General features: G+C 39.6%; 1 protein-coding gene and 2 long non-coding RNA genes across 3 annotated transcripts; 2 read left to right on the top strand and 1 right to left on the bottom strand.

The window, feature by feature from the left end:
• Positions 1-445: 445 nt before the first annotated feature.
• LOC128775559 (uncharacterized) lies at positions 446-12,365 on the bottom strand. The gene is made up of 3 exons (XR_008420343.1): positions 12,116-12,365; positions 1,051-2,105; positions 446-785 (listed from the first exon to the last, which is right to left on the bottom strand). It is a non-coding gene; the product is annotated as an uncharacterized LOC128775559 (long non-coding RNA).
• Positions 1,413-10,122, top strand: GGCT (gamma-glutamylcyclotransferase). Its single transcript, XM_019443724.2, has 4 exons — positions 1,413-1,553; positions 5,482-5,627; positions 7,060-7,195; positions 9,530-10,122. Exons 1-4 carry the CDS (start codon positions 1,413-1,415, stop codon positions 9,671-9,673), a joined length of 567 nt encoding a protein of 188 aa, XP_019299269.2. The 3' UTR covers positions 9,674-10,122.
• A 7,785-nt stretch (positions 12,366-20,150) lies between the features above and the next one.
• On the top strand, positions 20,151-26,898 carry LOC128775557 (uncharacterized). Its single transcript, XR_008420341.1, has 3 exons — positions 20,151-23,146; positions 24,266-24,332; positions 26,154-26,898. It is a non-coding gene; the product is annotated as an uncharacterized LOC128775557 (long non-coding RNA).

Raw genomic sequence — 26,898 nt, 5'->3', positions numbered from 1 at the left:
AAAATAAATAAACATTAAAAAAAAAAATAAATTACCACTTTTCAGAGTAAAGAGCTGCTGTAATAGTCACCATGGCAAATTAGGTTTTTAAAAATTGTTTTTTATATTTGGTTTACTCTTTTGGTGGGACTTTTCTGTCTGACATTTTCAATCAATTGCAGTCATTATTTTTGGTTCTCAAATTGTTCTACTTTTGGCCAGTGGGCATTCCTTCAAGCTGGGTCCCATGTCCTTCTGAAAGGACCTCATTTTTCTTGGATACTTCCAGACTTTCTGTCACAAGATGTTCCAACCGCTCCTACTCATTCCTAGCTTTTGACCTGGCATAAATAATTTCTCCGACGATCCCTCATACCTTTTGGTGGAGAGTGGTATTTAGGAATCAAAATCTGGGTACCAAGGATAGCCATTCCCCTGAGTTTAAATTAATATTTGCATTTCAAAGTTTAAGGATACAAGGTTTTATTTCATTGTTCTTAGGCTTTTATATCTTATTTTACACTGGAGTTTTTGCTCCTAATAACATTAACAAAACTATTCTTTGAGTACTTAAACCAACCCTGTGAGATAAGGGATCATAAGTTATGTAACTGTGATCATAATTTATATTAAAATCTCTATTTTAAAAGGAGGAAGCAGATGAGAGCTGCCCAAGAGTAGGTGGCCAGTAAATGGCATCATCGGGATTTGAACCCGACTCGCTACTTCCGTCGGGGAAGGGAATCCCAGACTTTCGGAGGGGCTTCTCCACGCAGATGATCAGGGCTGGGGAAGCCGGACCCAGCCTGTGAGCCGGACCCAGCCTGTGAGGGGAAGAGACCCGTAGTGACCGACTGCTCCAAACCGGCAGGGCGGTACGGGAGTGAGCTGCCAGGTGAGGGAACCGTGGGGGGCGCGGCCAGGGCAGCTGTTTCGCTTCAGGGGTGCCCAGAGCTACCTAAAATGCACCCACAGCCAGGGAAGCACGCTTGCGCCACCTGAAGCTGAAAAAACAAGGCTGAGACGCTCGCCGAGCGACCCCCTAAACCGAACCCGCCAGACCTGACCCACCTCCGCGTAGTGCCGGCCCACTCACCAATCAGAGGGAGGCTTGAACACCGGGGCGGGACAACAAGAGGATCATGTCCAATGAGGAGTCGGCTCCCGGTCGCCTCAGGTCTGAGTATTTCAGAATCCTTACTGGAGAATTGAGAGGAGGTGATGGGCTTGGCCAATCAGATGGGGTGACTCAACATTTGTGACCGGCAGCCAATCGCAAGGGCGGTCGCATCCGACTCGCCGCGCCCACGCGTCCCGCGTTTCCCCTAACCCTAGAGTCGCCGGCCGGTTTGTCACTGAAGTTGGGACGCTCGCAGTCCTCTCCTCACGGTCTTGCCGCCGACACCGCTGCGGTGCAGGTGTCTGGGTGGAGCATGGCGAATTCGGGCTGTGAGGACCTCCGGGGCCAGGAGGGGGAGAGTTTTCTGTACTTCGCCTACGGTAGCAATCTGCTGACCGAGCGGATCCACCTCCGAAACCCGTCAGCCGTGTTCTGCTGCGTGGCCCGCCTGCAGGTCAGTGCTGCCCGCGGCCCTTGCAGCGTCGTGCCCACCCCTCGGACGAGGGAGCAGGATTTCCAGAAGTCGCTTCCTCAGGGCCGGGAATCCACCTCTCGCTGATGAGAGTACGTCGGGGCTCTCTTCGCCGTCTGGGTTCTGCCCTCCTGAGCAAGCCCGTCTGGGTCTCCTAGAGTCCCCTCCTAACTTTCCCTAGGCTGCTCGTTCTGCCCAGGTCCGGCCACCCCTCTCGTGCCCACCTGCTGAATGGGCACGCTCACAGGATCCATTCGCTTGGTGCCTGAGACGCCTTCTCCGACCCCAGGGCAGAGAATCGGTTCCTTTCTGTTCCCTCCCACACCTTCGCTGCAGGACTTGTCACCTGTTGTAAAACTCCATTCACCCGCCTCTTGCTCGCGGTTGGAGAGGTCCTGAAAGCTGGCAGGGAGTCTCATCCGTAGTGAGTGCTGAGCTCAGCTAAGTCCAGTGTCTGGATGAACCATAACCCACCTTGGTAAAAATCATTGCTCTTCACTACAGTCCATTCCTTCATTTGGTAGATGTTCTTCCCTGCAGATACAAAGGTGATTGAGTAAAGTTGGCTACTTTGAGGACCTCTAGGTCTATAGGAGGTAACACGCAAAAAAGAAAGAAATGAAAGAAGGAAAATTGTGCCAAACCTTTTGACATTGTTGAATTAGGCATGGTCTCTGCTGTTGTTGTCGGGGTTCTTATTTGCAAACAACAGAAAGTGGCTGATTTAAGCAGAAAAAAGAATGTGTTGAAAGGCTGTTGGAGGGCTCATGAATGACCAGGAAGGTAGGACTACAGAGCTGAGAAAACAAGCAGGCACAGGGGTGCCTGGCTGGTAGGTGGAGCATGCAACTCTTGATCCCAGGGTGGTGAGTTCAAGCCCCACTTTGGGTTGTGGAGCCTACTTAGAAACACACACACACACACACACACACACAGGCAGGCATAAAGGAAACCACAGCCACCATAACACAGTCAGTATCACAGACAGAACCAGCCCAGGAGGGCGCTGGTGCAACACTGCTGACCTTGGTAAACATGGACGCTGCAATGTGCATCACTGACACCACCTGCTCTGGACCTTGCCTGGGCTGCCGCCACTACACCCCTGCAGTTCCTGAAACCTAAGTGTGGCCACCACCTCCAGGGTGTAGTTTCTGCCGTCCTTGGGCACTAGCACCAGCTTCTGATTCAAAGCCCCACATGGGTGTCCTGACCGGCTAACTCTTGGCTAGTGCCCATGCCCTGACTACCAGCAAAGCTGGGAGAACCAGCTGTTGGCATTTGAAGCTTCAAAAATGGGAGGTGGGCTACAGAACTTTCCACCCATCCCCCAGACTCAGAAGGTAGGGAATTGCCGAAATGTGGAAAAGAAGTTCAGATGCTTATAGTTGGGACCAATGGAAGAGCTATCAAGCAAATGATTATTCATTTACAGATATGGTGACTTTAAAAAGGAGACATGTTGTACCTTCCTCTCAGGTTTACCTTCCTAAAACTGATATTTTTTTTTTAACGTTTATTTATTTTTGAGACAGAGCATGAACGGGGGAGGGTCAGAGAGAGAGGGAGACACAGAATCTGAAACAGGCTCCAGGCTCTCAGCTGTCAGCACAGAGCCCGACGCGGGGCTTGAACTCACGAACTGCGAGATCATGACCTGAGCCGAAGTCAGACGCTTAACTGACTGAGCCACCCAGGCGCCCCTAAAACCGATCTTTAAAAAAAAAAAAGAAAAATGAAGGCTTTAAAAAAAGGGTGGGGGAGGGTGGATGTACTAGGTGCCATGGAAGTGTATGTATGACTTGGAGTCCCGACCTAAGAGCTCAGTAAAGCTCTTCCTGAAAATACGACTTTTAAGCTGAGACCTGAATGATTGGGCAGGGGGAGGCAAAGAAAATAGAAGGGACAGCATGTACAAATGTCCTCAGGAAAGAAGAAGCTAGATCATCCAGCTACTATGGCTGGAGTTTAGTGTGTGAGGAGGATAAAGAATGATGACTAGAGAGGTAGGAAAAGGGCTGCATGTTATAGGACCACAGAAGACTTTGGTTTTTATCTTGAGAGCAATGAAAAGCCCTATTGCAGAATTTCAGCAAATGAGAGATCAGATTCACAACTTTGAAAGCCCCTTCTGGTTGCAGTGGGAAATGGATTGGAAGAGGGAGACAACAGTGAACGTGGGAAGCCCAGTTAGAAAGATTCTGAAGCAATTCATGCTAAAGATAATCGCACCTCGAACTGGAGTGGTAGCAGTCAAGGGTAGATGGGTTTGGGAGATATTTAGGAGATAACAGTGTTAAGCCTTGGTGACTGATTGTGAAGGGAGGAGGAGGCAACTAAGGTTTTTGCGGCAATAGCATGGATGATGGTGATGCTTGTAAAGAGAAGAGGAGCATCAGTTTTGGCGGGAAAGTTAAGCTCAGTTTGAACATACTGAGTTTGAGATGCTGGTTATACATCCAAATGAGCAGAAAAATATTAGTGATCATTGATTAAGTATTCACTGTCTGGGAGGCCCTGTTCTAAGCACTCTTGAAGTTTAGAAGAGAGATCTGGGCTGGATTAAAAGAGAATTGTAATACTGGATGGTATTTGAAGTCATTGGAGGGGATAGATCATCTTGAGCAAATTGCTGATGAACAGAGAAAGGGGCCTAAACTGAGCCCTAGAAACTCTAACATTTAAAGACCTGGTATGGAGGAGGAATTAGCAAAGGGAATTGAGAGCAGGAAACAGTTTGAAAGTCAGGAAGAGGCTGATCAAGACAGGGTGGTTAACTATGTCAAAAGCAGCAGAAAAGTGGAACTTGGATTTAGTAATAGACAGCTAGTACCTAGTGTGGTTGTAACTTGTTAACAGCTGTCCTGATGTCCTGCCAGGGCTACTTGGTTCTAGAACATCCAGTATACCAACTAAAGGTACTGGTCACTCAAAGCAGCCTTTTTCCTGGATGTCTGACATTTTTAAGAAAATAAGGTGATAAAGATTAATTATTAACCTTAGATTTAATATCGAGTCCAACCTTTTTAATTTTATTATTAAGGAAACTAAGCTCTGGAAAGATGGAAAGAAATTTTCCTACACCAAACAACCAAGGAAGGGTTTTTAGTCTTCCTCAGGATTATCTCCTCTGATTACCCATCCCTAACAGGGAATAAGCAAAACTAACAACCTGGCTCCATTACTTATTAGTTGTGAGATCTTGGACAAGTTACTGGATCTTTATAAACTACAGGTTTTTTTTTTTTTGCTGTTGAATTAGTAAAATAAAGTTGTTGGCAGGATAAAAATGAGAGTCCATGTAAAGCTCATAGCACAGTGTATATAACCTAGTAAAGTTCTAGTGCTAGCTGCTCTTACGATTATTATAATAGTACAATTCGTGAATGTTAGATGAATAAGTATCCAAATCACCCTCAAAATGCCAGCTCCTTGAGGACGTAGTGATATGTGCTGTTAGGATACTCTCTACATACATAAAAGTAGAGAAAAGGTTATAACCCCTACACAGCTACTCATCTTCAACAATTATGTGTACTATGGGTGCCTCTAAATTAAAATCTATGAGTATGTAGGTAGACTGGGAAGTAATTTTCAAAAATGAAAATAGTTGTGTTAAGGCATTGGGATTATGGTTTTTTTTTAAACCTTCAAACCTGTTTATGGTAAGATATGTATACATCTAATATATTTAGCATGTGTTTCATTTTTAAAGAAGAATATGAAAAAATAAAGTCAAGATCTGGGTCCTTGTATATCTTTGTATTTTTTACAGTTTCTTACGCAGAGAAGGGACTCAAAGTTTATGTTTTAATTTATGGAGTTCAAGGTAAATTTTTTTTTTTTATTTTGAGGAGGGAAATTTTGGTTCAAGTGGATATTGATCCTGTCTTTTTGGTTTTCTTTGTAGGATTTTAAGCTTGACTTTGGCAATTCCCGAGGCAAAACAAGTGAAACTTGGCATGGAGGTATAGCCACCATTTTTCAAAGTCCTGGCGATGAAGTATGGGGAGTAGTATGGAAAATGAACAAAAGCAATTTAAGTTCTCTGGATGAGTAGGTGGCTTCTAATTATAAGTTAAATAATAACTAATTCAGAAAGTGGATCATATGCAAAGATGTATATATGTGTATTGGTTTTTCAAACCATATACTATATTCTTTATACTTTAGGGTTAATATAAAGGTATATTATGCATTTCCTAAAAAGAAAAGCTAGGGGTGCCTGGCTGGCTCAGCCCATAGAGTGTGCAATTCTTGATCTCAGTATTGTGAGTTAAAGCCCCATGTTGGGCATAGAGCTTACATTAATTAAAAAAAAAAAAGGCCTAGAAGGGTCACTCTTTCTTTTCTTTTCTTTTCTTTTCTTTTCTTTTCTTTTTTTTAACGTGTATTTATTTTTGAGACAGAGAGAGAGCATGAACAGGGGAGGGTCAGAGAGAGAGGGAGACACAGAATCTGAAACAGGCTCCAGGCTCTGAGCTGTCAGCACAGAGCCGGATGCGGGGCTCAAACCCACAGACCGTGAGATCATGACCTGAGCCGAAGTCAGACACTTAACCGACTGAGCCACCCAGGCGCCCCTACTCTTTTCTTTTTAAGTAGGGTTCATGCCCAGCATAGAGCCCAATGGGGGGCTTGAACTCACAACCCTGAGATCAAGACCTGAGCTGAGATCAACAAGAGTTGAACACTTAACCAACTGAGCCATCCGGGCGCCCAGGGGTCACACGTTCTGATTAAGATTTGGGGAAGATGTTTATAATCTCTTCTGCAAAAAATGGAAGCCCTTATTTTTGTTCTTTTTATCTTTTATAAAAAAAAAATCTCTTTGCAGTTTCGTATTGTGAAAAGTCAAAAAGATGTTTGTAATTATTGCATTTTCTTAATTGGTTTCAAAGCAGTTCAATTTTTATTAGAGTCAGTTTTTAAAAAACAATTCTTTAAGGGAGCAGTTGAATCAGTAAAAAAGTAATAATAATTTGCAAAAACTTTGATAACATATCAGAAATGCCTTGATACTTTTTATAACTAGGACTCAAGAGTTGTATGGTAGAGCATGTATACAAAGAAAGCTGGCAGAATAGGGTAGGACTTGATAAGAACAGATTATCTGACATGCTTCATACTTTATGTCACTGGTGAATGAGAGTGAACCATTCTCTCTACTTTTCTCTGGGTGGATATTCTCTTGCTTAGTAGCCTAGAGAACAATGTTGAGGGGTACAAAGATTGAAATAACTACATTCAAGCATGTTTTCCAATGGAATAAATATAGAGATCTGTTAGAAGTATACCAAGTAATAGTAAGGCTGAGGCTTTCTAATTGGAATGCTAAGTTTACTTTTGATGTGGTAATTTTATAATATGTTCTACTGTATCCCCAAATACATAGGGAGGACATACATCCATATACAGTTAAATTTTTAATTCAGTAAACTAACTTGGCTAAGTCATGTATGTTAAAATTTGGCTGTTCTGGTTTCAGGCAAGAAGGAGTTAAAAGTGGAACATATGTCCCAATAGAAGTTAATGTTTATACTCAAGAAGGAAAAGAAATAACTTGTCGAAGTTATCAGATGAAAAATTATGAGAGTGCTCCCCCATCTCCCCAGTATAAAAAGGTAAGCTACTTAGAAAGACTTTTGACTATTGCTCTTTAATTTTCACTGAGCTAAGCTAAAAAATACCTTGTTTTAATAAGACTTTGTGTGTGTTAAATTCTACATGAACACTTCATTTTAATCAAAATGTTTTTAATGCAAATATGATATTTACCTAACATGCAAATGCAAATCGAAAGTGTTCAGATTTATTTGTAACGATAGAACCATGTTCCTAACATGTATTTATTTTAAAAAACTTTTAGAAATATACATGAGCCATAATTCTAGACATGTATTTTCTTTCCTAAAGTAGAAAATAGCACATATATGTAAATTTTTGGTAAATTTATTCTATACATAGGCTTTTGTAATCATTTTTTTCTTCCACAAACCAGTATTTCATAGCACCGAGATTTATTTTTATGGAGAAAAAAATATATTTCCTACTACTGAAATGTTTCCATCCCTGGATGGAGGGAAAAAAGTCACACTGTCTTTCAAAATCAGAGAAACCACTCCCACAAGCATAGAAAAAGAATGTGGGATAGAAACCCCACCATCCCTTTTTAGAAACCCAAACTTAGGTACTATTGGAAGGCCTAATCAGGACATAGCACCTGGAGTGGATGACCCAGTTCCTGGGCCTAATCTGGAATTGTCTAGAGTTAGCCTGGTATGGATCTGGGAAGTACGACTGAACATAGTTGCTATTTATTCCCTCATGTGTAATTTAGAGGTAGAGTAGGCTCTAGGATTAAACTAAAACTGCTCCCTATAAGCCATAAATTAAAAAAAAAATTTTTTTTAATGTTTATTTATTTTTTTTTTTTAATTTTTTTTTCAAAGTTTTTTATTTATTTTTGGGACAGAGAGAGACAGAGCATGAACGGGGGAGGGGCAGAGAGAGAGGGAGACACAGAATCGGAAACAGGCTCCAGGCTCCGAGCCATCAGCCCAGAGCCCAACGCGGGGCTCGAACTCACGGACCGCGAGATCGTGACCTGGCTGAAGTCGGACGCTTAACCGACTGTGCCACCCAGGCGCCCCTTTAATGTTTATTTTTGAGAGAGAGAGAGAGAAAAACAGAGCACGAGCAGGGGAGGGGCAGAGAGAGAGGGAGACACAGAATCCAAAGCAGGTTCCAGGCTCCAAGCTGTCTGCACAGAGCCCGATGCAGGGCTCGAACTCACAAACCATGGAATCATGACCTGAGCTGAAGTCAGACATTCAACCAACTGAGCCATCCAGGCACCCCAAACTATAACTTTTTTTTGAAGAATTGTGTTTTTTCTTAATAGATCATGCCAACTTCATACAATAATTTTTTGTCTTAATATAAAAATATTTTAAATTCGTTGGAATGACTAGAATCAAAAACATAAGAAGTAACAAATGTTAGTGAGGGTGTGGAGAAAAAGAAACACTGATGCACTGCTTGTAGGAATGCAAATTGGTGCAGCCACTGTGGAAACCAGTGTGGAGGTTCCTCAAAAACTTAAATAGAACTATCATATGATCCAGGAATTCCACTACTGCGTTTTTATCCAAAGAAAACGAAAACATTAATTTGAAAAGATATATGCACCCCTATGTTTATCACAGCATTTATTTACAATAGCCAAATTATGGATGCTACCCAGGTGTCCATCAATAGTCAATAATATGGATAAATAAGATGAGGTGTGTGTGTGTGTGTGTGTGTGTGTGTGTGTGTACATGTACATGATATATATACAATGGATTATTACTCAGCCGCAAAAAAGATCTTGCTATTTGTAACAGCGTGGATGGACCTAGAAGGTATAATGCTAAGTGAAATAAGTCAGACAGAAAGACAAATACCACATGATTTCATTCATACGTGGAATTTGTGAAATAAAACAAATGAACAAACAAAAAATACCCAGACTCTTAAACACAGAGAACAAACTGGTGCTTGCCAGAATGGAGGTGGATGAGGTGATGGGTGAAATAGGTGAAGGGAATTAAGAGCACACTTACCATGATGAACACCAAGTAATGTAAAGAACTGTTGAATCATTATATTGTGTATCTGAAACTAATACAACATTGTATGTTAATTATACTTCAGCTTTTAAAAACATTTTAAATCATGTTACTGAGTAAAATTGAAATTCAATGAGGATGTGTCATGTGACTTTGAAAACTCCCAGCACATTCGTGCTTACTTTGAGGGGAATGACTCTGTGTCTGTATTTTGTCCTATAATTATTTATCCTAGAGTTATCTGAAAGCTAATATTTCACACTTGATACAGCACATGAAGCTGTGGTATATTAAATTATGTTCCTAACTAAAAGGTTTTTTGTTTGTTTGTTTAACCATTTCTAGGTCATTTGCCTAGGTGCAAAAGAAAATGGTTTGCCACTGGAGTATCAAAAGAAGTTAAATGCAATAGAACCAAATGACTACAAAGGAGAAGTCTCAGAAGAAATTGAAGACATTATCAAAAAGGGAGAAACAAAAACTCACTAGAACATAACAGAATAGATCTACAGATATTTTCTGTATGTGCTAATATATTTTTAACGTTTAGAACAGGAATCTGAGGTATCTCTGTGTTCAACAGTGCTCTGAAAGGATATCTTACTTAGGTGATTCCTTGTTTTCAGACCATAAAAAGAAACTAGGTTAGGAATTAGATGATTGAAAAGGGGGCCGTGAGGCACTGGAATGCATGACAAATGGATGCAGGTACTCCTATGAACAAAGTTATTTTCTGCATTTGAGTGTATCCTTGCTCTGTGACAAAGAGATTTGCAATTTAATGATCGTGCTGGTGAATTGCTCTGCTCTCGGATTTTTTTTATCAGCTTAATAAAGAGCGAGCAAACTGCAGAGACAGCTGATGATAATTTTTTTTTTTAATTTAAAAGTGGCATACTGTTCTTAGAGAAATAAATGTATTTGTGGTTGAACCTGTATTCCCTACTAAAGTACTCGATTTCACTTTAAGAGACTCCTATCATCACACATACTGGGTCTGGCGTTGGCTCTACACAGTCCGTACTAGAGGATTATTGCATAGACTCTAGAACCACACAGCCTAGGATCAGTTATCAGTTCCACCACGTTCTAGCTGGGAGACTGGGTTTTTTTACTTTGTGCCTCAGTTTCCTCATCTATAGAGTGAGGGCAGGTGAAACACCTATGTCTTAGGATTGTTTTGAGAAGTAAATATATGTAATGAGCTTCAAACAGAGGCTGACGCATAATAAGTATTAGAAATCACTAATGTTCTTATTAAAGAATTAAGTTTATACAGAGCCATCCTTGGAACAGTATTTTAAAGTAGAAGAGTCAAGATGATGAGGGAACACGTTTTATGGAGGCTCCAATTTGACTCTTGGCTTCTTAAATTTATTTACTGAACAAATGGAGGAAAGAAGAGTCATGAATAAAACAGCACTGGTTATTAAAAAATCAGATCTCTGGAATGCAGCGAGCTGGACTTTTGAAACAGGTTATTGGAATGAAGTGAGCTAGCTGCAGGAACATAAAGATTTGGTTTGTTCTCTTAGGAAAAATAACTTTTCAGCTACAGCTGCTGTAGTGGAACTGAACCATAGACTTCAGGTTAGATCATGTTTTATAGCTGTTACACCTCACTGTTTTCAGGTATACCCTCCAATATTCTAGTTTTCTCCAGTTCTTAACTCCTCCCAGGAAGACCAAGTTTGTCAGTACCTGGAACTCAGCTATGGTAATAAAGTGAGCAAGGCTCAGTTTTGATGTAAAAATAGATTATTCTAGTAATCTATTTCACCCACCTAAAATGACAATTTTAATTAAGGAATTTGAAACTCAATAAAACCTTCATGTCTGGCTTTTTGACAAAAATCTGATAATCATGAAGAATATTGCTTTTCCAGTCGTTTTCAAAGAAGTACTACCAAATGTCGTAAACAAGGGATTTGCATTTCTACCAGTGATTTTGGCCCTCCATCTACAATACAACCATCTCCTGGATAAACTATAACAGTTTTTGAAAAGCATTTCTGGGCTTGCAAGAAAATAAGGAAAATCTTCAAGGCATACCAATCCCTTTCCCACAAAAACAAAGAAGATAAACTCTTTTCTAGCACTGTACCTGACATCTTTGCATACAAATGCCAATTATAGCCCTGGAATTTGACTACTAACCCTTGAGAAATCCTGCTGCAGGACAGGAAAACAACCTGAGAATTCTGTATGAAACTAGGATGCTTCAAGAGAACTAAAATCCCTAAATTAGTAAGATTTGTGGCTTCCAGCAGAGGCAAATGCAAATTCTCTCTGAAGAAGGCAATTCTAATTTAGGTCCTCAGAATCTCCACCTAAAAAATTTTAAGATAAGGAAAATGATATAAGTGAGAACAGAAAAATCATCTAGATCCCTAAGGTTTTGAGATACTGATCAAAAACAGTGTAAGTATATAGACTGACTTCTGAAAAGATGGAGTAGACATACTCTTTCTTACTCCTTTAGTTAAGTACAACTAATAAACAAGACTCTAAAAGAGGGAGAGGAAGACTAGCCAGGGACCTCAGGACCCAAGACAACTTGGTACTGGGTTGTCTCAGGCTTGTAGCTGAAGAAGCCAGCAATCTGAAAGTACCAATGAGTTCAGACAAGCAAAACAAGAAAAACCTACTCTGTAGTCAAAGGAATAGGAAATAGACAATCTAGCAAAATGAAACTTTCAGAGAATAAAAATACTCTCCAGCCAAATACCACAAAGAAAAATTGTGGGTCCCCCCCCCCATCTCTACACATGCCAGGAAAAGTCAGGAGGGGAGCCTAGACTTAACACTCTCACCAGGCTGTAATGGGGCACCCTAACATTGTCCCCTACCACAACTGCCAGGGTGGTGTCAGAAAAGGCTGAGTAGGAAGCTACCCAGCCATAACAGGCCTTCCCTCTTCCCCCCACTCACCATAGTGTTAGTAGAGACCATGCAGGGAGCCTGGACTTCCAACTGCCCATCTGACAGTAACAAGGTGCCTCCCTCTCTGCTGGGGTGGTGTCAGAGGCCAAGTGGTAGGTCAGGACTTTCATCACCACCCAGTGGTAAAAACGCCACCCTTCCCTGTTATATTAGTGAAGGCCATGTAGTGGGCAGTAATAAGACATTCTCACTCCTAGGAGCTGGGGAAGGACCAGTGGAGGCTCACTGGGGAGTTGGAACTTCCACTTGCACTCAGCAGTAACAAGATACACCCTTGGGTGACAACAGTAGCTAAGTGGGAACCTGAACTTCAGCCTCCATTTAGCAATATCAAGGCAATGACCCTTGCCTTCTACTGGAGTGGTTTCAGGTTAAACTAACTAAAGTAGATCTTTTTTTTTTTTTTAATTTTTTTTTCAACATTTATTTATTTTTGAGACAGAGAGAGACAGAGCATGAACAGGGGAGGGGCAGAGACAGAGGGAGACACAGAATCCGAAACAGGCTGCAGGCTCTGAGCGGTCAGCACAGAGCCCGACGCGGGGCTCGAACTCACGGGCCGTGAGATCATGACCTGAGCCGAAGTCGGACGCTTAACCGACCAAGCCACCCAGGCACTCCTAAAGTAGATCTTAATAAGATGCAGAGCCTTATAATTTCCAGAATGTCCAGGTTTTAGTTGAAAATCAATTCCAAGAGCCAGGAAGATCTTAAACTGAGAAAAGATCATTGATAGATGTCAAAACAATTATGTTATGTTAGAGGAAAGAAGCAGTGAACTGGAAGAGAGAACAATAGAAACTGTACTATCTAACAGAAAAAAATTAACAGCCTCAAGGACCTATGGGGCTATAATAGATGATTTAACATTCATGTCATGGGACTCTCAGAAGGAGAGGAGAAAAAAAAAGGACATGAGAAAGGGGAGGCTGAAAAAGTACCCACAGAAATAACATCTTAAATGTACTAAATTTGGCAAAAGACATAAACCTATAGATTCGAGAAGCTGAGTGAAGCCATGACAGTTTCATGTGGTTCAATCTAACACACCTAACTCCCAAGTTTGTGGGTGCAATTAGCAAGAGTGTACATAAAATGTCCAGCACAATGTCTGATATACAGCCGTTGCTTAGTAAGCAGTAGTTAACATTAGAAGGAGGTGAAGGAGGAACTGAATGAACCCCAACAAGCCCGAAGAAATCCACACCAGACACTTTATAGTCAAACTTGTAAAAACTAACTACAAAAATTCTTGAGGGCAGCGAATGAGAGAGGACACCTCACCGGCAGAAGAAACCATTTAAATGACACCAGATTTCTCATCAGAAACCGTGAAAGCCAAAAGGAAGTAGCACATTTTGCAAGTGCTGAAAGAAAACTGTCAAATCAGAATCCAGTGAAAATAGCTTGTGAGAGTTATTAAGAGAAAATTAAGGAGCCGTTAAGAGAAAATTAAGACATTCTCAGATGAAGGAAAACTAGAAACATTTGTTGCTAGCAGACCTACCCTAAAACAATAGCTGAAGAAAGTTTTCTAAGCAGAAAGGAAGACATTTTAAAAAGGAACTGAAACATCAGAAAGGGAAAAAGTAACATGGTAAGCGAAAATATGAGTAAAAACAATAGACTTCTCTTGAGTTTCTGAAATAGTGGTTGAAGCAAAAATTATAATGTTCTAAATATATGTAGAAGTAATATTTAAAATAGGAGGAAAGTAAAGGGAAGTAAGGTTTCTATACTTCATTTGAACTGGTAAAATGACACTAGTAGACTGAAAAATTATATATATATATATATATATATATATATATATATATATATATATATAGTAATAGCTAGAGAAATAGCTAAAACAAGTTATACAAACTGATAGACTTAAAAACACTATAGGGGCGCCTGGGTGGCTCAGTCAGTTAAGGGTCCGACTTCCGCTCAGGTCACGATCTCACGGTCTGTGAGTTCCAGCCCCGCGTCGGGCTCTGGGCTGATGGCTCAGAGCCTGGAGCCTGTTTCAGATTCTGTGTCTCCCTCTCTCTCTGCCCCTCCCCTGTTCATGCTCTGTCTCTCTCTGTCTCAAAAATAAATAAACGTTTAAAAAAATTAAAAAAAAAAAACACTATAGATAAATAAGAATGGAATTCAATGGGGTCCCTGGGTGGCACAGTCGGTTAAGTGTCTGACTTGATCTTGGCTCAGGTCATGATCTCATGGTTTGGGAGTTCAAGCCCCACATCAAGCTCTGTGTGGATGACGCGGAGCCTGCTTGGGATTCTGTCTCTCCTCTCTGACCCTTCCCTGCTTGTGAGCATATACACACACATATGCACTCTCTCTCTCTCAAAATAAATAGACATTAAAAAATTTTTTTAATGGAATTCAAAAAAAATGTTCAAGCAACCTACAGAAAGTCATAGAAGAGAAAACAGAAATGAAAACCAGACAAATAGAAAAAAAAAAAAAAGATGGCACACTTAAACCCTAACATATCAATAATTAAATTCAATAAATCTCAATACACCATTTAAAACACAGAAATTGGCAGAGTGGATTAAAAATATGACCCAGCCTTATGCTGTCTACAAGAAACTCACTTCACTAACAATATAAGCAGTTTGAAAGTAAAAGGATGGAAAGATATATATGCTACAAACGTTAATAAAAAAAGAAAGAATGAGTGGCTATATTAATATCAGATAAAGTAGATTTTGAAGCAAAGAAAATTATCAGAGACGGGGGCATTATAGTAACCCTTACCAATTCATTTTCTGAAACTAGTATTACCCTGGTACTAAAACCAAAGAATAATATTCTATTGTATTACATATATATATATATATATATATATATATATATATATACACACACATATATATATACATATATATATATATTATATTGGTATCTGTCTTGGCTATCGTAAGTAATGCTAACGGTGCATATACCTTTTTGAATTAGTATTTTTGTTTCCTTTGCATAAATACCAGGTAGTGGAATTACTAGGTTATATGATAATTCTGTTGTTAATTTTTTGAGGAACCTCCATACTGTTTTCCACAGTGGCTGCACCAATTTGTGTTCTCACCAACAGTGCACAAAGGTTCCCTTTTCTCCACATCCTTGCCAACACTTATTATTTCTCATCTTTGTGATTCTAGCCATTCGGACAGTTGTGAAGTTTTATCTCATTGTGGTTTTGATTTCTATTTCCCTAATGATTAGTGATGTTGAGCATCTTTTGATGTGTCTCTTGGCCATTGTCTTCTTTGGAAAAATGTCTCTTGATGTCCTTTGCTTATTTTTTAATCAGATTATTTATTTCTTTAGTGTTGAGTTGTATCAGTTCTTTCTTTTTTTAATGTATAGATGATTGCATTTATTTTAAAAATTTTTTTTAACATTTATTTACTTTTGAGAGAGAGAGAGAGTGCAAGTAGGAGAGGAGCAGAGAGAGAGAGAGGGAAACACAGAATCTGAAGCAGGCTCCAGGCCCTGAGAGGTCAGCACAGAGCCCAGCACAGGGCTCTAACTCACGAACTGTGAGATCATGACCTGAGCCAAAGTTGGATGTTTAACCGACTGAGCCACCCAGGGTTGTATCAGTTCTTTATATGTTTTGAAAATTAACTCTTTATTAGGTAGATCATTTGCAAATATCTTCTACCATTCAGTAGGTTGCTTTTTGTCTTGCTTTTTACTGTGCAAAAGCTTTTTATTTTGGTTTAGTCCCAGTAGTTTAATTTTGTTTTCGTTTCCTTTGCCTGAGGAGAAATATTTAGAAAAATGTTTCAATAGCCAGTGACGAAGGAATGACTGCCTATGTTATCTTCTAGGAATTTTATGGTGTTGGGTCTCACATCTAGGTCTTTAATCCATTTCGAGTTTATTTTTGCATATGGTGTAAGAAAGTGGTCCAGTTTCATTCTTTTGCATATAGCTGTCCAGTTTCCCCAACGCCATTTGTTGAAGATAATATCTTCCCTATTGTATTTGCACTCTAGAGAGGAATTGATGATAGAAATGTGGGTTTATTTCTGGGTTTTCTATTCTGTTCCATGGATCCATGTGCCTATTTTTGTGCCATACCATACTGTTTTGACTACTACAACTTTGTAGTATATTTTGAAATCTGGGATCATGATACCTTCAGTTTTGTTCCTCCTTTTCAAGATTGCTTTGTCTATTCATGATCTTTAGTGGTTCCATACAAATTTTAGAATTATTTATTCTACTTCTGTGAAAAATGCTGTTGGTACTTTGGTAGGGAATGCATTAAGTCTGTAGATTGCTTTGGGTAGGATGGACACTTTAATAATGTTTATTCTTTCAGTCCATGAGCATGGAATATATTTCCATTTGTTTGGGTCATCTTCAATTTCTTTCATCAGTGTTTTATAGTTTTTGGAGTACAATATTTCACCTCCTTGGGTTATGTTTTTTCTATGGTATTTCATTCCTTTGGGTGCAATTGGAAATGAGATTGTTTCCTTTTCTTTTCTTTTCTTTTCTTTTCTTTTCTTTTCTTTTCTTTTCTTTTTAATGTTTATTTATTTTGAGAGAGAAAGAGAGAGCAGGGAGGGGCAGAGAGAATCCCAAGCAGGCTCCATACTATCAGCACAGAGCCTGATGTGGAGATTGATCTCACAAACCATGAGATCATGACCTGAGCCCAAATCAAGAGTCAGATGCTTAACTGACTGAGCCACCCAGGTGACCTTGATTGTTTTCTTTTTTTTTTTTAGCTTTTGTTTATTTTTTAATGTGTATTTATTTATTTTTCATAGAGAATGTATGAACAGGGGAGGGACAGACAGAGAAGGAGACAGAGAATCCGAAGCAGGCTCCATGCTGCATCACAGGACTTGAACTCATGAATCATGAGATCATGACCTGAGCCAAAGTCAGACACTTAACCGACTGAACCACCCAGCCACCCCGAATCTTATATTTTAATTCCAGTTAGTTAATATACAGTGTTATATTAGTTTCAGGTATACAATATAATGATTCAAAATGTCATACATCACCTGGTGCTCATCACATATGCACTTCTTAATCCCCATCACCTATTTAATCCATCTTCCCTCCTCCAACTTCCCCTCTAATAACCATCAGTTTGTTCTCTATAGTTAAGGGTCTGTTTCTTGGTTTAGCTCTCTCTCTCTTTTCCTCTTGCTCATTTGTTTTGTTTCATAAATTTCACATATGAGTGAAATCATATGGTATTTGTCTTTCTGATTTATTTCGCTTAACAACATCCACGTTGTTGCAAATGGCAAAGTTTCATTCTTTTTTATGGCTGAATAACATTCATTGTATATACATACCACATCTTCTTTATCCATTCATCCATCGATGGACACTTGGGCTGCTTCCATATCTTGGCTATTATAAATAATGCTTCATAAACACAGGGTTTGCATGTAACCCTTTGAATTAATGTTTTTGTATTCTTTGGGTACCTACCCAGTAGTGTGATTGTTGGATCATAGGGTAGGTCTATTTTTAACTTTTTGAGGAATCTTCATACTGTTTTCCACAATGGCTGCTCCAGTTTGCATTCCCACCAACAGTGTAGTAGGGTTCCTTTTCCTCCACATTATCACCAGCACCTGTTGTTTCTGATGTTGTTGATTTTAGCCATTCTGACAGGTGTGAGGTAATATCTCATTGTGGTTTTGATTTGCATTTCCCTGATGATGAGTGATGTTGAGCATCTTTTCATGTGTCTGTATGTCTTCTTCGGAGAAATGTCTGTTCATACCTTCCGTCCATTTTTTAAATTGGATTATTTGAATTTGGGGGGTATTGAGTTGTATCAGTTCTTTATATATTTTGGATACTAACACATTATTGGATATGTCTTTCTTCACCCATTCATTAGGTTGCCTTTTAGTTTTGTTGATTGTTTCCTTCAATGTACAGAAACTTTTTATTTTGATGTAGTCCCAATAGTTTATTTTTGCTTTTATTTCCCTTGCCTCAGGAGACATATCTAAAAAAATGTTGTTACGGCTGACGTCAGAGAGATTACTACCTGTGCTCTCTTCTAGGACTTTTATGGCTTCAGGTCTCACATTCAGGTCTTTAATCCATTTGACTTTATTTTTGTGTATGATGAAAGAATCACCCAGTTTCATTCTTTTACGTGTAGCTGTCCAGTTTTCCCAATACCATTTGTTGAAGTGTCATCTTCACTTTCTTTCATTGATGTCTTATAGTTTTCAGAGTGTAGTTCTTTCACCTCTTTGGTTAGGTTTATTCTTCTTGTCATTTTGGTGCATTTGTAATTGGGAATACTTTCTTAATTTCACTTCTGCTGCTTCATTATCAGGGTATAGAAATGCAGCCAATGTCTGCATATATTTTGTGTCCTGCAACTTTGCTGAATCCATTTATTAATTTGAGTAGTTTTTTAGTGGAGTCTTTGGGGTTTTCTGTATATATGGTATCATGTCATTTGTAGATAGTGAAAGTTTTACTTCTTCCTCATGAATTTGGATGCCTTTTTCTTTTTCTTGTCTGATTGCTGTGGCTTGGATTTCCATTTCTAAGCTTAATAAAAGTGGTGAGACTGGACATCCTTGTCTTTTGTTCCTGATGTTAGAGAAAAATTCTCAGTTTTTCACCTTTGAATGTGATGTTAGCAGTGGGATTTTCATATATGGCCTTTATTAGGTTGAGATACATTCCTTCTAACCCTACTTTGTTCAGAGTTTTCATCACGAATGGATGTTTCACTGTGCCAAATGCTTTTTCTGCATCTACTGAGATGATCATAATTTTTTTATCCTTTCTCTTGTTAATGTGATGTATCACATTTATTAATTTGTGAATATCAAACTATCCCTACATCCCTGGAAGAAATCCTACTTGAACATGGCAAATGATTTTTTAAATGTATTTTTGGATTCCATTTGCTAATATTTTGTTGAGGATTTTTGCACCTGTGTTCATTAGAGGTATTGGTCTGTAGTTTTGTTTTTTTGCAATATCTTTATGTGGTTTTGTGATTGGGGGTAATGCTGACCTTATAAAATGAATATGGGAGCTATCCTTCCTCCTCTATGTTTTGGAACAGTTTGAGAATAATTGGTATTAACTCTTCTTCAAATATTTGGTAGAATTCAACTGAGAAGCCACCTGGTCCTGGACTTTTGTGTTTTGGGAGTTTTTTTTATTACTGACTCAATTTCAATACTAATAATTGATCTGTTCAAATCTTCTATTTCCTCCTGAATCAGTTTTGGGAGGTTATATGTTTCTAGGAATTTATCCATTTCTTCTAGGTTGTCCAATTTATTGACATATAATTTTTTATAATATTCTCTTATAATCCTTTGTAAGAGAATATTATAAATAATAAATGTAATTCTGTGGTGTTGGTTGTTATTTCTCCTCCTTTATTTGTGATTTTATTTATTTGAGTCCTCTTTCTTCTTTTTGATGAGTCTGGCTAAAGGTTTATCAATTTTGTTGATCTTTTAAAGAACCAGTTCCTGGGATGCCTAGCTGGCTCAGTCAGTAGAACATGTGACTCTTGATCTCAAGGTCATGTGTTCAAACCCCACATTGGGCCTAGAGCTTACTTAAAAACGAACAAACAAAGAACCAGCTCCTGGTTTCATTTGTCTGTTCTATTTTTTTAATCTTTATTTCATTTATTTCTGCTCTCATCTTTATTATGTCCTTCATTTTAATGGCCTTGGACTTTATTTATTCTTATTCTTCTAGCTCCTTTAGGTATATGGTTAGGTTGTTTATTTGAGATTTTCCTTGCTTCTTGAGGTACACCTGTATTGCTATAATCTTCCCTCTTAACTTTTGCTGCATCTCAAAGATTTTGGACAATTGTGGTTTTACTTTCATTTGTCTCATGACTTGATTTCCTCTTTGATTTCTTGATTGACCCATTCACTGTTTAGTAGCATGTTATTTAGTCTTTATGTATTTGTGTTCTTTCCAGATTTTTTCTTGGATTGCTTTTTTTTTTTTTTTTTTTTTTTGAAGTAGGCTCCATGTGCACTGTGGAGCCTAACACAGAGTTCGCTCATGATCCTGAGATCAAGACCTGAGCTATGATCAAGAGTCAGATGCTTAACCAAATGAGCCACTCAGGTGCCCCTCTTATGATTGATTTCTAGTTAAATATCACTGTGGTCAGAAAAGATGCATGATATGATTTCAATCTTTTTAAATTTATTGAGATTTGTTTTGTGGCCTAAAAAGTGATCTATTCTGAAGAATGTTTCATGTGCACTTGAAAAGAATGTGTATTCTGCTGTATTGGGATGGAATGTTCTGAATGTATCTGTTAGGTCCATGTGGTCCAAAATGTCATTCAAAGTCACTGTTTCCTTGTTAATTCTCTATCTGGATGACCTATCTCTTGCTGTAAGTGGGGTGTTAAAGTCCCTGACTATTATTGGATTACTGTCAATTTCTTCCTTTATGTCTGCTTCCTTTATGTCTGCTAATAGTTGCTTTATGTATTTAGGTGCTTTCATATTGAGTGCATAAATATTTACAATTGTTATATTCTTTTGTTGGATTGTTCCCTTCATCACTCCTTCTCTGTCTCTTGTTACAGTTTTTGTTTTGTCCAATGTAAGCATTACTAACCCAGCTTTCTTTTCACTTCCGTCTGCATGGTAAATATTTTGCCATTCCTTCACTTTCTTTTTTTTCTAAATGTTTATTTATTTATTTTGGGTAGAGAGGGAGAGGGGGAGGGAGAGAGAGAGAGATTGAGAGAGAGCAGGGAGGGGCAGAGAGAGAGGGAGAGAGAATCCCAAGCAGGCTCTGCCAGTGCAGAGCTTGACATGGGGCTCAAACCCACCAATTGTGAGATGATGACCCGAGCCGAAGTTGGATGCTTAACCGACTGAGCCACCCAGGCACCTCTCCATCCCCTCACTTTCAATCTGCATGTCTTTTTAGGTGTGAAGCAAGTCTCTTATAGGCAAGATATAGATAAGCCTTGCTTTTTTATCCATTCTATCACCCTATGTCTTTTGATTGGAGCATTTAGTCCATTTATATTCAAAGTAGTTATTAATAGATATGTACTTGTTGCCATTTTGTTACTTGTCTTGTGGTCATTCTTGCAGTTCTTCTCTGTTCCTTTCTTCTCTTGCTCTCTTCACTTGTGGTTTGATGGCTTTCTTGAGTGATGTGCTTGGATTTCTTTCTCTTTATTTCTTTGATTTGTGGTTATCATTAGGGTCGTATATAACATCTTATGTATATAGCAGTCTATATTAAGTTGATGGTCACTTAAATTTGAACATATTCTAAAAGCACTGTATTTTTACTCCCCTCACCCATTTTATGTGTATGATACCACACTTTACATCCTTTTGTTTTGTGAATCCCTTGACTAATTTTTATAGATATAATTGATTTTACTGCTTTTGTCCTTTTACCTCTGTAGTGGTTTTATATGTGATTGATCTACTACTTTTATTATGTATGTAGTTTCCTGTGAAATGTTTTCCTTTCATAATTTTCTTATTCCTCATTATGGCCTTTTCTTTCCACTCAAAGAATCCATTTAGGGGTGCCCGGTGGCATGCAACTCTTGATCTCAGGGTAGTGAGTTAGAGCCCCATGTTGAGTATAGTGATTACTTAAGGAATTTTTTAAAAAACATTCCATTTAGGGATGCCTGGGTGGCTCAGGCAGTTAAGCATCTACTCTTGGTTTTGGCTTAGATCATGATGTCATGGTTTGTGAGTTCGAGCCCCACGTTAGGCTCTGTGGTCTCTCTCCCTCTCTCTCTCTCTGCCCCTCCCCTGCTTTCACTCTCTCTCTCAAAATAAATAAAATAATTCTGTTTAATGTTTCTTGTAAGATTGGTTTAGTGGTGATGAATTCCTTTAACTTTTCTTTGTCTGGGAAACTCTTTATCTCTCCTTCTATTCTGAATGATAAGCTTGCTATCAATGCTAGGCACTTTGAATATGTCATGCCACTCCCTTCTGTCCTGCAAAATTTCTGCTGAAAAATCGGCTGATAGCCTTATGGGGTTCCTCTTATATGTAACTGTTTTCTTTTTTCTTCCTGCTTTAAAATTTTTCTCCTAATCACTGCTTTTTGCCATTTTCATTATTTCCTGTCTTGGTGTGGACCTCCTTGGGTTGATTTTGTTGGGAAATTTTTAGCTATTATTTCTTAAAAATAAAATTTCTGCCCCCTTTTCTCTATCTTCTCCTTCTGGGACCCCTATAATGTGAATGTTATTACACTTGATGGTGTCTCTGAATCCCCCTAACCTATTGTCATTTTTTTATTATTCTTTTTTGTTTTTGCTGTACAGCTTGATTGTTTTCCATTACTCTGTCCTCCAGGTTGCTGATCCATTCTTCTGCTTTTTCTACTCTACTATTGTTTCCATCTTGTATATTTTTAATTTCAGTTATTGAGTTCTTCATCTCCAGTTGGTTCTTTTTTATATTTTTATCTCTTTGTAAAGGGTCTCACTGAGGTCCTCCACTCTTTTCTCAAGTCCAATAAGTATCTTTTTTAAAAAATATATTTATTTATTTTTGAGAGACAGAGTGAGACAGAGTGTGTGGGGGGGGGGAGGGGCAGAGAGAGGGAGACAAAATGTGAAGCAGGCTCCAGGCTCTGAGCTGTCAGCAAAGAGCCCAACGTGGGGCTCGAACCCATGAACCATGAGATCATGACCTGAAACAAAGTCAGATGCTTAACCAACTGATCCACCCAGGCTCCTCAAGTCTAGTATCTTTATGACCATTACTTTGAATCCTTAATCAGGCATACTGCTTATCTCCATTTCATTTAGCTTTTTTGCTGTGGTTTTGTCCTTTTCTTTCCTTTGGGACATATTCCTCTGTCTCTTCATTTTGTCTAACTCTCATGTTTGTTTTTATGTATTAGGAAAGTCAGTTACATCTCCTGAACTTGAAAGGAGTGACCTTATGAAGAAGAGTTCCTGTAGTACCCTATAGCACAATGTCCCCTCCTCACCAGAACCAAGCACTTCAGGGTGTCTCCTGTGTGAGTTTTGTGTGCTCTATCATTGTGGCAGATCCTTGTTTGCCTACAGTCCAGTTGTCACCTTGTCTGTTGTGGGCCAGGTTTGATCACTGTGCTGTTAAGGGGTCAGTCTGAGACTGTCATGGGCTTGTAGTGGGGTGGTGGCAGCAATCAGACCAGATGCCTGTCCTCAGCCCATTTTCTGGGGCTGCAGTAGCACCAAACTGCAAGGTGCGTTTTCTTGCCTCATCCCATGAGAGGCTTTTGTTGGTGGGTTGGCCAGACATCAAGCCAGATGCCTGCAGGGGCTGCAGATGCGCTGATCAGTGGGGCACTCTCTCTACACTGCCAGTTATAATGTTGGGCTTCTGGGATTGTGGGTATCCTGGTGTGTGTTGTTATCTTCCCTTCTCTCTGGGCAGGAGTCACTTTGGAGTGATGATGGTCTTGCAGGGGCTGCTTTCAGGATGAGATGTAGCAGGAGCTTCTTTGGAGAGACTCCTACCTAATGGGGCAGGTTGGATGGGGCAGATCTGCAGGAGAATGTAGGGGTGGGTCATGTGGTATGAACAAGGTAGATGGAGAGTGTTGGTGCTATTTCCTGCTGATGTCTGGCTATCTAGACTGAAGGGAAGGTGGAGAGAAATGGTTCCTGCCAGCTCTTTGGTTCTTAGAGAAGTCTAAAGATCCCTGCCCCTCCAGCACACCTTCTAGGATGAGTAAATCAACCTCTTTTGGGCACACCCCAGGTGCTTTTCAAATTGCTGTTTCTATGCTGTGTCTCATTGGGGCTTCTTGTTATGCTGTCTCTTTAAGAGTGAGTACTGTTTCCTATCACCCTCCAGCCTGTTGATTTTTAAAGTACTTGGAGTTAAGCCCCTTTGGTTATAAAGACTCATGAAGTTAAGCACCACTGGTTTTCAAAGCCAAATGTTATGGGAACTCATCTTCTAAGTGCAGGTCCCCCATATCTAGAGTACCTAAGGTAGGGTCTGCTTCTTTCCGTTCTCCATGCTTGTGGTATCCCTCCTATTTATGGTTAGTTTCCTTGGGACTTTGGTTCTCAAGCCTGTCTCTGCTCCTCCTATCTTTTTTGATGTATCATCTCTACAATTAACTGTGGAATGTCTGTTCTCTCAGTCTTCAGGTCATTTTCTGGATTGGATGCACTGACGTGGCTGTTTTCTAGGTGTGCCCATGGGACAAGGTAAGCTTAGGATCTCACTTAGTCCACTATTTTCCAAGAACTTGAGTATCTTTTTTCAGCTTTGGGGGGGTTTATTCCTGGGAGTGGCATTGCTGGATCATATGGTAATTCTGTTTAACCTTTTGAGGAACCATCAAACTATTTCCCACATTGGCTGAACCGTTTTACATTCTTACCTGCGACATATACAATTGATTTTTTTTAAAAATGACATACTTAAGTGTAAATCTTACAAAGCATATGTAAGCCTCATATGCTGAAGACGAAAAAACACTGATGAAAGAAATCAAAGATCTAAATAAATGGAGCGACATACCATGTTCATAGATTGGAAGGCTCAACACAGTAAAGATGTCAGTTCTCTCTGGTACAGGTTTAAAACAATTCCCATAAAAGTCCCAGCCAGATTATTTTCCAAAATTTATTATGACGCACCTGGGTGGCTCAGTCAGTTAAGTGTCTGACTCTGGATTTTGTCTCAGGTCATGATCTCATGGTCATGCGATCCAGACCTGTGTTGGGCTCTGTGATGGGCATGGAGTCTGCTTGAGATTCTCTCTCCCTCTGCCCCTCCCCCTGTCTAAAATAAAAAAATTAAAAATTAAACAAAAAAAATTATGTAGAAAGTCAAAGGAACTAGAGTAGGTAAAGCAATTTTGAAAAAGAAGAATAAAATGAGAAGAATCATTTCAAGACTATATGGTACTGGCAAAGGGATAAACACATAGATCAATGGAACAGAACCCAGAACCAGACCCACAGAAAGGTGCAAAGGTGATTTAATGGTGATTTAATGCAATATGAGGCATCTTTGTAATGATGGAAATGTTTTGTATCTTGACCGTATCAGTGCCAATGCCCTGGTTGTGATCTTGCACTGTAATTCTGGAATATACTACCATTGGGAGAAATTGGGTTAAGGGTAAATGGATCTCTCTGCATTATTTCTTCCAGCTGCACGTGAATTTGTAATTATCTCAAAATAAAGATTTTAATGAAAAACAAAACAAAAAATAACTATGTATTTTTTAAAGTGATGGCATTTGGGGCACCTGGGTGGCCCAGTCAGTTAAGCACCCAACTTCTGATTTCCACCCAGGTCATGACCTCACAGTTGTGGGCTGGAGAGCCACATTGGGCTCTGTGCTGGGCATGGAGCCTGTTTGGGATTCTTTCTCTTCCTCTGCCCAACCCACCACTAAGGAAGGAAGGAAGGAAGGAAGGAAGGAAGGAAGGAAGGAAGGAAGGAAGGAAAGAGGGAGAGAGAGAAAGAAAACAAAGAAAGAGAGAAAGAGAGGGAGAGAGAGAGAGAGAAGGAGAGAGAGAAAGAAGAGAGAGAGAAAGAGAGAGAGGGAGGGAGGGAGCGAGAGGGAGGAAGGGAGGAAGGAAAGAAAAGAAAGAACAAGTGATGGAATTAGCAAAGAACAGGAGACTATTGGAAAACTAGAGGGGCGCCTGGACGGCTCAGTCTGTTGAGCCTCTGACTTCTGCTCAGGTCATGATCTCACAGTTCATAGGTTCAAGCCCTGTAATTGGGCTCTGTGCAGACATCTTGGAGCCTGGAGCCTGCTTCAGATTCTGTGTCTCCTTCTCTCTCTGCCCCCTGCTCAGGCTCTGTCTCTCTCTGTCTCTCAAAAAAATAACCGTTAAAAAGGTTTAAAAAATGACCAAGAGTACTAGAAATAGAACCATGATGTTGAGAAAGTAAATATATTGTTAACAGTAAGAACTTAAGTGATGGTATATTGGTCTTCTATTGCTGCTGTAACAAGTTACCATAGATTTAGTGGCTTAAAACAACACAAATTCATTATTTTACAGTTCTGGAGGTCAGAAGTCTGAAATGAGTCTCATTGTGCCAAAATCAAAGTGTCAGCAAGACTGTTCCTTTCGAGGCTCAATGGAAGAATCTATTTTGTTGCCTTTACAGCTTCTAGAAACCACCTTGGTCCTTGGCTCAGAACCCTATTCCTCCATCTTCAAAGCCAGCAACATCAGGCCACATCCTTCTCTGGTTACCATCTCTCTGATTCTCCTTTTTCTGTCTCCCACTTCATTTTTATGGACCCCTATGACTACGTAAGACTCACCTGGATAATCCACCGTAATTTTCCCAGCTCAACGTTAGCTGATTAGCACCCTAAATTCCATCTGCTACCTTAATTCTGCTTTTCATATTCAGAGTTTCCACGTGTAGGACGTGAACATTATGGGGGCGGTGGGGGGGGGGGTGGGAGGGATGTGCACCATTCTGCCTACCACAAATGGGTTAAAGAGCAGATGGGCTCCCAGCTCTTGCGAGGTCTGTACACCTCTACAAAATATCTGCAAAATAATTGGGGAATGGTAAGACAGAAATGAAGTTACTCAGAATGCAGCCACAGAAGCAGTATATGGGAAATACGAGAGTTTAAAAGTCATGGAAGATACATATCAGAATCGGAGAAGAACAGAGAATTTTTAAAAATTTTCTACCAGAGGTTACAACAAGGGTAAACTGAAAGGATTAGTATGTTGTCTTCATGTTGGTCCTTACAAGTTGTACTTTGTATCCCATCAATTTTAT

Source organism: Panthera pardus, unplaced genomic scaffold, assembly GCF_024362965.1.
Source record: "Panthera pardus isolate Hobbes unplaced genomic scaffold, ASM2436296v1 HiC_scaffold_8, whole genome shotgun sequence".
In the NCBI taxonomy this organism is placed as follows: domain Eukaryota; kingdom Metazoa; phylum Chordata; class Mammalia; order Carnivora; family Felidae; genus Panthera; species Panthera pardus.
The sequence above is the reverse complement of the archived record's forward strand: the minus strand, read 5'-3'. Positions and strand labels throughout refer to the sequence as shown.